Source organism: Salmo trutta, chromosome 26 (genome assembly GCF_901001165.1).
Source record: "Salmo trutta chromosome 26, fSalTru1.1, whole genome shotgun sequence".
In the NCBI taxonomy this organism is placed as follows: domain Eukaryota; kingdom Metazoa; phylum Chordata; class Actinopteri; order Salmoniformes; family Salmonidae; genus Salmo; species Salmo trutta.
Window position 1 is genome coordinate 30,140,987 of NC_042982.1, and position 13,383 is coordinate 30,154,369.

General features: G+C 43.0%; 1 protein-coding gene across 2 annotated transcripts; it reads right to left on the minus strand.

The window, feature by feature from the left end:
• Positions 1–4,659: 4,659 nt before the first annotated feature.
• On the minus strand, positions 4,660–12,882 carry LOC115163635 (2-acylglycerol O-acyltransferase 1). Of its 2 annotated transcripts, none has more exons than XM_029715676.1 (6): positions 12,621–12,882; positions 12,301–12,479; positions 11,438–11,642; positions 10,980–11,148; positions 10,136–10,335; positions 4,660–9,477 (listed from the first exon to the last, which is right to left on the minus strand). In XM_029715676.1, the coding sequence occupies exons 1-6, from the start codon at positions 12,715–12,717 to the stop codon at positions 9,323–9,325; spliced, it is 1,005 nt and encodes a 334-aa protein (XP_029571536.1). In that variant the 5' UTR covers positions 12,718–12,882; the 3' UTR covers positions 4,660–9,322. The 2 variants fall into 2 exon arrangements, with proteins under 2 accessions (XP_029571536.1, XP_029571535.1); XM_029715675.1 differs by having other exon boundaries at positions 10,974–11,148; positions 12,621–12,880.
• Between the last annotated feature and the right edge of the window lie 501 nt (positions 12,883–13,383).

Genomic DNA, 13,383 nt, shown 5'->3' on the forward strand with positions numbered 1-13,383 from the left:
TGCGGTCAGCGGCGGTGGAGCTGCCGTACCAGGCTGTGATGTAGAACACTGCGAGGGCCCTCGGGGACAGGACACATTTCTTCAGCCTCCTTATGTTAAAGAGTCGCTGTCGTGCCTTCTTCACCACGTGTCTGTGTGGTTTGACCATTTCAGCTCCTCTGAGATGTGTACGCAGAGGAACTTTACATTTTCAACCGTCTCCATGGTGACCCCGTTGATTTGAATGGGGGCATGCTCAACCTGGTTCCTCCTGAAGTCCACAATCAGCTGCTTTGTTTTGCCAACATTGAGGTAGAGGTTGTTTACCTGGTACCACACTGTCAGAGTGCCTACCTCCTCTGTGTAGGCCATCTTGTCGTTGTTAGTAATCAGGCCTACTACTGTTGTGTAGTCAGCGACCTTGATGATGGAGTTGGAACTGTGTGAGGCCACGCAGTCGTGGGTATACAGGGAGTACAGGAGGGGACTGAGGACACACCCTTGTGAGGCCCCTGTGTTGAGGATCAGTGTGGAGCATGTAATGTTGCCTACCTTCACCACCTGGTGGTGGCCCGTCAGGAAGTCCAGAACCCAGTTGCATAGGGAATAGTTCAGTCCCAGGGCTGTGAGCTTTATGGTGGCATTTCTCTTGTCCAGGTGGGTAAGGATAGTGTGTAGTGCAATGGCAATTGTGTCCTCTGTGGATCATTTGAGCTGTAGGTGAATTGGAGAGGCTCGAGTGTGTTGGGGAGGGAGGAGGTGATGTGGTCTTTGACTAGCCTCTCGAAGCACTTCATGATGACGGAGGTGAGTGTTACGGGTCGGTAGTCATTCAGTTCAGTTACTTTCCCTTTCTTGGGCAGGGGGATACTGGACATCTTGAAGCAGGTGGGGAGAATGGCCTGAGCTAGAGAAAGCTTGAAAATGTCAGAAAACACAACAGCTAGCTGGTCTGCACTCTGAGGGCGTGGCTAGGTATGCCGTCTGGGATGGCAGCCTTGCGACAGTTAACACGTTTGAATTACTTACATTTGTCCTCCATGGACACCGTAAGCACGTAGCCCTCGTTGTCATCAGGGGCTCTCCTCGGCAGCTCAGATTTGTTTTGCTTCAAGCGTGAGAAAAAGGTATGCAGCTCATCCGGTAAGGCGGTGTTGGTGTCCGTGACATGACTGGCTTTCTTTTTGCAATTGTTAATTGTTTAAAGCCCCTGCTGAGCCGCTGAATTGCTCCTCCACGTGGTCCCTATACTTGAGTCTTGCCATCTTGATCCATCTGCATAGGTCATATTTGTACTGTTTGACCATGAAATTGTCCTTGGTCACCTTGCCATGTTTATAAGCAGCATCTCTCTCCTTCAGGCTCCCATCAATCCACAGTTTTTGATTCTGCTAAGTTTTGAAAGACATCGGCATCACATCATCCATGCATTTTTTTATGAATCCGATGACTTTGTCAGCGACCCGGAACATATTCCAGTCCACGTAATCAAAACAATCTTTGAACATTAATTCTGATTGGTCAGACCAGCTTTGTACATACCTGACCACCGGAACTTCCTTCTTGAGTCTTAGTTTGTAGACGGGGAGGAGCAAAATTGAGTCATTGTGGAGTTTTGGTGTCGGCTTGACTCCCAGGCAACCAGGCACCTTACTGAAGAAGCTAGCCCATGTTGTTCTGCCATCTCCGGGAATTCGGGAAGGTCGGGTGGACGGTGAGTACCCAGCGATTCATATTCCAATAGTTCTACTCGGGTGTATGAAGTAATGCACAAAACAAATTGGGTAAGAAAATGTTGAAAAGTAGAAACCTGCAATGTTTTGTAGGAGTTCGAGGCCATCTTAGCCTTCTAACGTCTCCTACGCGGCTGGTGAGAATTGTAGAGGGAAACAGAAAACACGTAGGCCTAAGTGTTCATGAGAGTCTTACCTTTCAGAAATGGGGTCATGGCTACTACGTGAGTGAAGAGCAATATAATCTACTAGGCTATACTGTAGCCTACATATGATGCTCTGAAGTTTGAAGACAGAGATTTCCGAGTTGCGAGTTTCCAGTTGTTTTGAACCCGGCAATAACATGCTAGCAAAATGCTCTGACAGTCCTGCTAATAGATGAGCAAACTCGACTAATGACCCACTGGGCAAAAACTGGTTAAATCAAAACATTTTCCATGTCATTTCAACCAAAAACGTATATGTGACTTTGAATCAACGTGAAAAACTGATTGAATTTGCAAAAAAGTTATCAACATAAGGGAATTTAGTATTTTTTTCACCCAACTTATAACCTAAATCCAATGACAGGGTGCCATTTTTTGTTGATTTCACATCGTTGACAATTCAACCAAATGTAAATCAAAACTAAACATTGAACTGAAGTCTGTGCCCATTGGGGAGCACTCACCTTAACTTAGCTAGCATTTCCCAGTGTAATTGTAACCAAATATCCAAACGGAGATTCAGTGGGAAAAAATCTGACATTGATTGATTTACCAAGACATGTCCCCTGCTTGTCTCAAAGCAACGCGATGTCACTGTCCCAATCAAAAGGGTGCTAAAATTATCACCTAGTTGACAACAATCAACAATTGCTTAACATTTTTTTATAACGGTTGGTTGACTTTGGGAGTTTCACATAGGCCGAACCACATCTCTATGAACTAACTAGCGGTGCGTTCAGTTGAGTATCATTCTTTTTTTTACACCATTGCAGCAGCACAAAAGATTTGGGGCTGACCTAAAATCATTCTGTATTAAAGCCCCGAAAGCATGGTTTGGTGATGTCCCATCGTCAATGATGTGTTGCATCAAATAATGCATCGAAGAGATGTTAAAGGCCCAGTGCAGCCATTTGTATATTATCAAATCATTTCTGGATATTAACTACCTCACTGTAATACATTTCCATTAAAATGGGAAAGAATTGCTTTATAGCAAAACTATTTCTTAAGCAAGGATTTTGCTAGGACTGTCTGGGAGTGGTCCAAGTGGAGGGGAAACTGAAAACTTATTGGCAGAGAGGTTTGGAACTCTTGTTATTGGTCTATTAACCAATTTACTACATGGTGATGTCACCATGGAAAGTCGAAACTCCAGCCCATGCAAACCTGCTGATTAGAAGGTCCGGTGTAGAGTGCATTTTCAACCAGCAACTATCAGGAAATAACACAGATTTTTTTTAAATCACACTTATACAGTGTTAGTTTAATCAGCTGTTGTACAATATGATACAAAACACAGGAAAAACAGAATTGTGACTGCACTGGGCCTTTAAAGGTGAAAGTAAAGAAAATATGTTATGAATAAATACATTACAAGAGGACAATCGTAATCAGACAAAAATAGCTATGTATTTACACAAAATAAATAACATTTAGACTTTAAAACACAGTTATGCACATATCAGGCCTATAGCCTACATTAGTTTATTCTCACATATATAAATATATTAGCTTACTCAATCAATTCCCATGTCTTGGGAATTTAGTAATATCTTTGTGAGAGTAACTTATGACGTCTACACTTTCCACAGGAATCTGCATGGCCATGTCATGAGCCACTGGGTCAAAGAGTGAAACCCCCTCCATGTTTCTAAATGTTCAATCCCTTACAGTGCAATGCAATGCTGATCTGATCCCATTTCCAATCCCTATTTCATGCCATTAACAAAATCTCACAACACATTGCCTGCGATCTTACAACCTGTATGTAGTATTGTCTATTTATTATACAGGTTTATGACAATGGCATAGCAGGGGTTCATTTTAGCAGCATCCTCTCTGTGCAGTAGCTCAGCCTGTGTGGTCTAAATTTAACCCTAATGTCATGTGACATGCATGTCTATTTTAGCATTGCTGCCTGCTCCTCACAGGCAGAGAGAAAGAGAGATTGGGAGTAGAGAGAAACCTGACACTCCCCACAACAGAGCGACTAGCACACAAACATCACCCGTGCAGCCCTACAAGTGTTCCCTTGGTGCACCAAACACAACCTGATATGCCCCATTTGTGCCACGAGGTCCCATAAGGTTAGCAGGAGGAAAGAGCTGGTCATGAATAGAGCCTGATATCAAATGATTTTCACCCAACTGTACAATATTTCGCTGCACTATATGCCTATGCCAGAGTATGTGAGCGGAGCGTGCCCAATTTGTCTGGAGCTCGGAGCAAGGTTCTGAAAGGCTGGCGCGTTGGCCTTCTCGCCTGCTCCAATAGCGCTCCGAGTGTAGCGCTCACTTCATGAGCTCAGGACATGCCTGGCCCAGCATGTATTTGTAGTCTACCTGTGTGCTGCTATAGCTCCTTGCTTTAGCTACTGTCATGGAGATCACTAAATGTTTTCATAAAGAAACTGATAAAACACACAGGTGCAAAATCATGGTGACTTACAAACAGGGATGGAGCCAGAGGGGTGTCTGGGGTGGCACTGGACACCCCTGACATCTGATTGGCCACCCCGGGTGCCACCCCAGAATTTCACTCGCTACTGGCAGTTTGATGCTGATTGACATCTCATTTCACCTCTTATTGAAAGAAGTATTTATTTTGACGTTCGGCGGCGCATTTTTCAAATCGAGGACGAGGAAGAGAGAATATTAATGTTGGTTGCGAGCAGGGGCAGAGCTAGAGGGGTGTCCAAAATTTCATTCGCTACTGGCAGTTTGATGCTGATTGACATCTCATTTGCATCATCACCGGACCCCAGAGCAGCTCCCTACCTGAGGCTAGTCAGAGTCAGTGTGGTCAGACTTCACAAGGACCCAGTCTACCACCACCAGGTCAAAGCATCTAGATGATTTTGTCAGATTAAGCCTCACTTTAAAATGTTGGTTGTTGATTCATGTGTGTTCTTGTTTTGATGGCTGTGGCATTTTTATTGTGATTATACACTAATGGTTGTTGTGTTATTTTAATGTAGTAGATGTATCAAGGGATGCCAGAGACCTCTGGCTCTGAGCAAGACAGTGAGCCAGAGCTGCCAGGAGATGACATCGAACCCCTCCCAACTGCATCAAGCACCAGATATGCTGTTCCAATAGGACCCAATGGTAGGCCAGGCCTATACCCTAAACTACACATTTTAGTTAGCAGCTGTTAGTATCTAATCTTGTGGATCCCTTAATTATACATTTCCATAGAGATATGACACATTATTTAACGTGTATTTCAGACATTTCAAGATCCAGAGAAGAGGGTCCTGTACAGCCGTGTTTGAAATAATTTCCCAGAACTCAGCAATGTACTAGGAAAAGGGCTTTCAACAGCTCCTGGTATAAGGACAATTCATGGCTTGAATATTAAGTAAATCAAGATTCGACTTATTGTTTCACCTGGAGGCATTTTTCTCTGCCCAATACACCTGAATCTGCCTTCCCATCACAGGCACTGTTTAAAGATTATGGTTTTAAGCTCCATTCGAAGGCAGAGCATCATATCAATGCTATGTATGCTTGGAATCAGCATTAAAGGGCTATTGACAGCAACTCATCAATGTTAAATGTCATAAATGAGGACCGGAAAAAGAAAGTGGAGGAAAACTGTACTTACATTAAAACAATTGCAGATGTGCTCCTATTAACTATCACTCAAAGTATAGCGCAGAGAGGTCATCGAGAGTCTGATGACTCTCACAACAAGGGTCATTTTTTGACAATCTTAGAAGAAATAGCAAAGCATGACCCTCTCATAAAGAAAAAGATGAATGCATGTGGCAATGCTAAGTACACAAGCCACCAAACCCAGAAGGAAGTTCTTGAGGGCTGAGCTGAGATGGTACAAAGTGAAATAATAAGAGAAGTAAAAGAAAGTGAAGTTTTTAGTGTAATTGTAGATGAAACCAAAGATTTAAAGAAAAAAGAACAAATGTCTTCAGTTGTGAGGTTACAAGGGGCCATCCACAAAAACTTTTTACTTTCAGTCAGCTGAAAGCTTAGATGCAGCAGGTCTCACAAAAATGATAATTGATTGCCTTGAAAAACATGGTTTGGACTACAGAAATAATCTTGTGGGACAAGGCTATGACGGTGCGTCTGTCATGAGCGGAAAGCATTCTGGTGTGTCTGCACGGATTAAAAACAGTGCAAGATTTGCATTTTATGTGCACTGTCATGCACATTGTTTTCATTTGGTTCTTGTTGATGCTGTAAAATCAGTGCCTGAGGCAGTTCTCCTGCAGAAGCTTTATAACGTGGTATCTGGCTCGTACGTTCATCTCAAGTGGCTTGCAGTTCAGAAAGAGCTGTACCCACAGCAGCAGCCCAGGGAACTTATGGGTGTAAGGTGGGCATGCAGGTACATAGCATGCCGTAATCTGAGAGACAGGCTTCCAGCAGTTCTGAGAGTGCTACAGGATATCACACTTGAAAATAGTGGTGATAGATCAGTGGAGGCAAGGGGCCTTCTTTCTCAGATACCTTTTGTAAAGTGCTTGGTGATGCCAAATGTCTTTCTGACATGCTCCAATCAAGCTCTCTTGACCTAGCAAGGGCTGTGGATCTAGTAGGTGCCCTTACAGCCACATTACAGGACCACAGAAGTGAGGGTTACTTTGGAGAACTATGGAAAGAGGTTGAAGAGATTGCAGAGCACTGCAAAATAAGTGTACAAACAGTATGTAAAAGGCAGCCTAAAACAAGTTTAAGATTTCACGACTCATTGTTATGAGCACTGTAGGACAGAAAAATAGTGACCAAAGGGATGGTGAGAGCTTCCAAAGAGCTATCTTTTATCAGGTGCTTGACAGTCTCACAGCTGAGCCGCAGATGCGTTTTTCAAAGAAGAATTGCGAGATAATGCAAGGGGTCCAGTCTCTAAGAGTACAACATTCTTGAATGAGGAGCCTTTGTTTGCCTTTGCTCAGACAGTCAGATTTAGAGGACCTCAAACATGAGGTTCATCAAACCAAGCGGCTTCTTGATTGGAGAGAGAAATGTGGAAGGGACAGACCGTCTACTCTCCTTGACTTTGTTGTGTTTCTAGAACCTTATAAAGAGGTCTTCCATGAGCTATTTCGACTTTGTAAGATTTCTGTTGTTACACCAGTCAGCAGTGCTTCTTGCGAGAGAAGCTTCTCAGCTTTAAAACGGATTAAAACCCACATTAGGACAACAATGGTTGATGACAGGTTAAGTCACCTCAGAATTCTCAGTGTTGAGTCAAGGAGGGCACGCTCCCTCAACATGGAGGAGTTTGTGAAACATTTTGCCAGTTCTCACCAGAACCGCAGAATTGTGCTGTTTTAAATCTACCTAGGATAATTTGACACTTAGGTGGTCCCTCTGGTCATGATTAAAACCTACACTGTGTACTAGCTAGTACACTGACATTGTAAAATGATAAATCCAAAGGGTATCATGTCACAGATTTAATTTGGTCTTGATTAGGCCAATTCCAAAACTTTTCTTTGCTATTAGTTAACATAATATATATGAGCATTAATATGATACTGTAAGTTTGTAATATTGATGGGCACTCAAATTATTTTTAAAGTCCGTTTCTGCTTGATACCTGGTATGTCAAATTGCGGTGTGTTTTTTGTAAATGTACTTTTTTGTAAATAAACTATGCAATTTATGTAACACACAAATGCTATCTTATTTCCTTATTGCATGAGCTTTATTTTTGGGAAAATATTTTGGATGTTGAACACTTATAGACCCAGATTATATATTCATGAAAACAGAGTGACCCAAGTCTCTCCAGTATGTGAGTACAGTGTGTGTGTGTGTGTGTGTGTGTGTGTGCGTGCGTGCGTGCGTGTGTGTGTGAGAGAGAAAGAAATTGAGCTGTAGCTCCGAGGTAGAGACACTGACTAGTCATAGTATTTTAAATAATTCTAGTGAACAAACCCTTTTGGACAACACTATCTGTCACATTGAAGAACTCTGGGTTAAGTGAATTATCACTTCTACCTCTAATCAGCAATCATAGGATTCATTCATGCTCCTTAGATGCCAGGTTAGGGTTACACACTAATTTACTGTCATGGTCTATGGACCCCCTGAAGTAGCCTTGGACACCCCCTGGCCACCCCATGTAGAAAACTCTAGTTCTGCCACTGCTTACAAAGATGAGGACCAAGAGCAAGAGAGGGAGTGAGGTGAATCATAGTGGAATCTGAAAAGACACGTATCCCGAAAGCATGATGGTGTACTTATTACTACGTGCACATGCTAAACTAAAATAAATGAATGAGCTGGGTAGTTACTTAAGTGTGTCATTGTAGCAAAGTATTTATAAACTAAAAATCAGATATCTTAAAAGTTTCCTTCATTTTTGTTCTATTATCTATACAATAGGCAATAATTGATTTTGGCCCAATGTGCCTGGCATATTCCAACTTTCAAGGAGCTTTCCGTTTTTTAATTGGGTTATTTTGCCTAAAAACATTTAGGCCTGCCTATATATATTTTAAAAAATCTGCCTCCCTGCCCAGCCTGGCATAAGTGGCCTAAAGGGTGTTTAGCATTCCCAGTGGCTCTGCAAGCATGGAGAGAATATTCCCCACTGCTGGCCTGCACCATCACATGAGCCTGAAGCCATAGACTGGCCAAACTCCTTTCTAAAAATTAATTCAAAGCCACTGAGACTAATAAAGTAAATCAGCCTATATCCCCAATTAATAGACTATAATGATTTGATACAACGAAATGTTGTTTAAATGCTGAGCACTTGGTAATGTCCCTGACTCCCTACCAGCCTTGTGTGTTGCACTCGCAAATGCTTCACAATGTATTTCATTGTAGGCTATAACCTTGAAATAATTGAAATAAAATAGCCTAAATAATACATTTTTGTTCCTTCTTAGACTCTTTGTCTGGCTCCTGACCTATTTAGAGTGTTTACATGTTGTTTAATATGACATGTAGCCTATTTGAAATGATGAACACTTCTTATATTCACCTTTTCATGTTCATTAAAATACTTTTCATTCAAGTCATGTGGTTTGGTTTCAATACTTCAAAACCAAATGGTAGGTCTAGGTAGTCACAAAAATAGATGGGTGTTGGTTAAATTGTGATTTTAATGAACGTGAAGGGGTTTTTAGAGAGCTGGTGGAAAGGAGATGGAGCGCCAGAGTGGTGGGTAATGAGCAGGATTTCCAACGCTCAACTCAGCTCACTTACGCTGGGCCTATGCTGACTGTATAAGAGAGCAAAGGATGAGAGCGATGGCCGTTTGATTGTGTATATGGGTGTTCACTGTACATGTGTCCATTTCCCATGTGTGCTTTTGTGTATGTTTGCACTATGTTTGTTTGAAAGTCTGTATCAGTGTGTATTGGTCAGGAGCTGGTTGAATGGTGCAATCCTACAGTGTAGTGCTATCTGACTTCATTTAGTCTGGTCAGGTGAAGATGAGGTGCTGGTGCTCTAGGATCCTGTACTCAGCCTTGTGCTGCTCAAACAGCTTAGTCAGCGCCTCCAGGTAACAGCCATGCAGCCTGTCTACCTCAGCTGATGAGGGACTCACGTTCCTCTCCACCACTATGGGCTCTCCCACTGAGAAAGAGATGGAGGGAGGAAGGGAAGGGAAGGAGGGAAAGATGGGCCAAGGGTAGATGGAGAGAGAGAGATAGGCAGTGGAGAAAGAAAGAGTAAAAATACAGATGGGGTTCAGTGAGAGCAGAAAATGAAAGGCAGAGGAATTACAGAATGTTCAAATGTAGTCACTCAGAGGAGGAACAGGAGAGAAAGGGAGGGGAGAGATAAAGGAAGTGGAACAGAGGGCAAAACTGAGGACACATGAGTTTACAGCTTCTAAGGTGATTCGATTGGCTGTAGCCCAGTGACCCTTCACTGTGGATGGCTCTGTTCCAGCTGGTCACGATGTCTTGGCTGACCCCAGCTGCTGCCACGGTTACAGTTACCCTTAACACAGTTAGCTATGAACCAGTTTACCAGTTTCTCATATATATCGGCTGTTCTCCCTCTCCCTCAGTGAGCTTTTATTTTGCCATCTGGGTGATGACTAGCTAACTAGAAGAATTCCTTCAATCAGAGCACTGTGACTGCACATTGTTTCTGAATGTTGTTTGTAAATAGTTTAAGGAATATGTTTCCCCATAGACACAAATGGGTCATATTTTAGTCTCTTATTCCTCGTCAACTCTCTCTTTCCATGACTTTCCACCCACATTGTCCCCCATCCCCCACTCACCAATGGTGTAGATGGGTTGTCTGAAGGGCATGAAGCCCAAACTGTACTGGAAGACCCCCCGGGCATGGAACAGAGGCAGGCTGAAGCCCAGGGTCTTCCTCATGCCCTCCTGGATGGTACGGATCAGGGAGCCCTTCGGGTTCTTTAGCTGATTAAACAGATCATTCTCCCCAAAGGAGAACACTGGCACCAGATGAGCCCTGGACACAGGACAGGGTGAGAGAACAAGTCCAAATTTTTACCAGCGGCATAATTCCACGTTTGACCGCAACCTCATAATTTGATGTTTGTGGTTGTTTGCAAAATCAATGTATTTCAATGTGATCTGATCCTTTTCGGGGGTTTTTTGCTAAAAAGTCTATGTTCCTGTCATTATTGCTCTCACTATCTCCCTCATCACTCCCAGCTCATCCTCGGCTCACACCAATCTATCTAAAGTGGAATGTAGAGCGGCTACCCATAATCCTTCTGACCTGAGTCTATCCTAATTCTGTTTTTAACAGCTAAATGCCCAGTCAAATTAGTGATTATTTCAAATCTCTGAGCGGAGGACATAAATCAGTTATTCATGTAGGTGTGTGTGTACTGTAATATAACAGTGCATTTCCTTTCATCTCAACACATGGGTCATTAAAAGCCCTGGGGTTAAGATTCATAGTTCACTTTATGGCCTACAGTACATTCAGTAATGGCCCTTATGGAGGAGATTTCAGTCAACATGAACATTTCTAATACTTTATTTAAAATGAGATGGTTATAGATGATGAGTAGATTGACAGGAAATTAGGCAGGAAGGATGCATTTTTAAGTGTACAAGCGGACCCAGACAGAGACTCACCCACACCTGAGAGCAATCTTGACAAAGCCCTTCCTGTTGAGAGCCTCCAGGATGAGGCTCCCAGGCCTGGCCTCCAGGGACTCTGCCGTCCCGCCAATCACTATGATTGACACGTTGCCCCCTCCCTTCTGGCTCAACACATGGGTAAGACTCTTCTTGGAACAAGAAACAACCCCTTAGGGGAGGTACAGCACAGTATACTTAGAACAACGTTCACAGGGCAGAGTTTATTTGAAAAGACTTACAATATGAAGAAAGAATTGTTGACAAACTAATACTGCACTACAGTGTGCAACACAATGTTTGGACCTTGAAATGTAATGTTCGGGTCCTTCAAAATGCACTCCAGTATTTACCTAACCTTGAAAGCTCACTGATAGTGTTTAAATGAGAAAAACCAGAAGCATTGTGGTGGAATGCATCTGATGGTTATGGTTCATAAATACGTCCCTAACAAGGTTCACCTGAGGACATAAGGTACTCCCGGAAGAATGGGAAGCCGAACCAGATGCCGAGGGTATGCAGGTAAGGAGTCATTCCTGGATAGAGCTCTTGGAAACCTGTGTATTCTGTACAGAAATTCCCAAACGCCCCGGCTACCAGGATTCCGTGAGGATGGAACGCCATCAGGTAGTTCCTTTCTGGGTCTAGGTCACATGTCTTAATCAGCTGGCCACAGACACAGACAAGACATAAACAGTGAGAGGACAATGGATAAGACATAGGTTGAGTTCCTGCCTGACTAGATGTGCAGATGTTGCATTGCGTCAACCAATGGTCGTGTGCTACGTCATCGACTGTGCAGTCGGGCATCAGATGGTTATGTCATATGATGTGGTTAGCTGATATGTTAAATACATATCCAGGCCTTGTCAGATCTGGCATACATCTGCAATGTAGTCGGGCAGGAACTCAACCACAGAATGGGTGGATGTGACAGGGGATGGGCCTTTAGCCATGGGATCACCATGACGTATTGGCCAATGACCACTTTACAATGGCTTTGACCTATATGAGCTATTAATACACCAAAGGGCAGTGGATAAAGAGTGGGTAGGCAGTCATGCTTGCCTTGAGACAAACGTCCTCAATTACATTTATCATTCAGTTATTAGGTGTTCGCATACAAATTGTGATATTATTAATTCAACATGGAATTCAATCAGTAATTCTGAGTGTCATTACACAAAGGCTGAAGTCTAAATTATGCAAAGAATGGTGCAATAACCTATTACTGTTGATAATAATTAGGCTTGATATTAGTTGGCCTCCATATATCATTAAATGTATAGGCTACACAACCAGAAAACATCATACGCCTACTTACATGGATGGGGAAATAGTCTCCAAAGTGTTTCCACACGGTCCAGTGGCGTACCCAGTCAGACCTGCGGCCCCCAGCCTGAGGTGTGTCCCAGTCCAGGTAGAGCCACAGGGCATACAGAGCAGCCACATGCCAGTATCCATTCAACACGATCACAACATACACACAAAAACAACACTGCGCTAGACAGACAGGACAGGATGGAAGTGAAGAAAAATATGGGCATCACATGAGCAAGCACTGATTTTAATTGACCCCAACCCTGGGCCACTATGGTTATGATTTGCTGAATATGAGGAAGTGCGCAGTAGCCTACCAGTTACCTCCAAAGAGAAAGCAGAAGACCCACTGAAGAACTGCAGCTGTCTGTAAACGTCGGTTGAACGGGATATTCAACGGTGCAAGCTCTATCTTGACCATGTCTGCGGTTCCCACTCCCGGCTTCTAAAAGGTTCCACGGTCTTGGGCACAGAGCAGGGGAAGGGTCACTATCTTATGCCCCTGTCCTTGTCAAAATCTTTTTATACTCAGCAGCTATAACAAGGCGGTCATCCAAGTTCGTGGCATTTTGGCGAGACTTCATGCGCAGGACTATTCAAGTAAAATACAAATGATAGGCTATACTAATTTTTGTGTGCCTGGTCTCTTACCATACACTTGACTTTATCAACTTCCAAAACACTGCTCTAAATGGGCTGCTATATGATTGCGATATCAGGCTTTTGCCTACTCTGGTTTCTTTGTTCTAGCACCATCTTGTGGACAACGTAAAGTACAACCAAGGAGTTAAATTGAGTACACCCAGAGAGGAAGAGGAGAGAGGTTTTACTTTACCCAAACTCTGTCCACAAAAATAAATGCACAAAGTGAGGAATTTTTGTATGGTGTTCAATGAGAGAGTTGAATTTGGTCTACAAAAATGTAATTACCAATTTGAAACATGAGGCATATTTGATCAAATAGAAGTTTTGTAATAGTTATGTTGTTACGAACGCACTGATATGCGTGGCATTTCGGCAACTTACCCAAAATTACTTTACATTGGGGTTTTGCTGGTTGTCATATAGATAGTTGGAGGACTCATCA

Coding starts and splice junctions, on each gene's coding strand:
- LOC115163635 (XM_029715675.1), bottom strand. CDS start 12,717: ATGGTCAAGATAGAGCTTGCACCGTTGAATATCCCGTTCAACCGACGT. Junction 11,149..11,437: donor GGAGTACCTTATGTCCTCAG/GTGAACCTTGTT, acceptor ACCTCCCCTAAG/GGGTTGTTTCTTGTTCCAAG. Junction 9,478..10,135: donor ACAACCCATCTACACCATTG/GTGAGTGGGGGA, acceptor TCTCTTTCTCAG/TGGGAGAGCCCATAGTGGTG.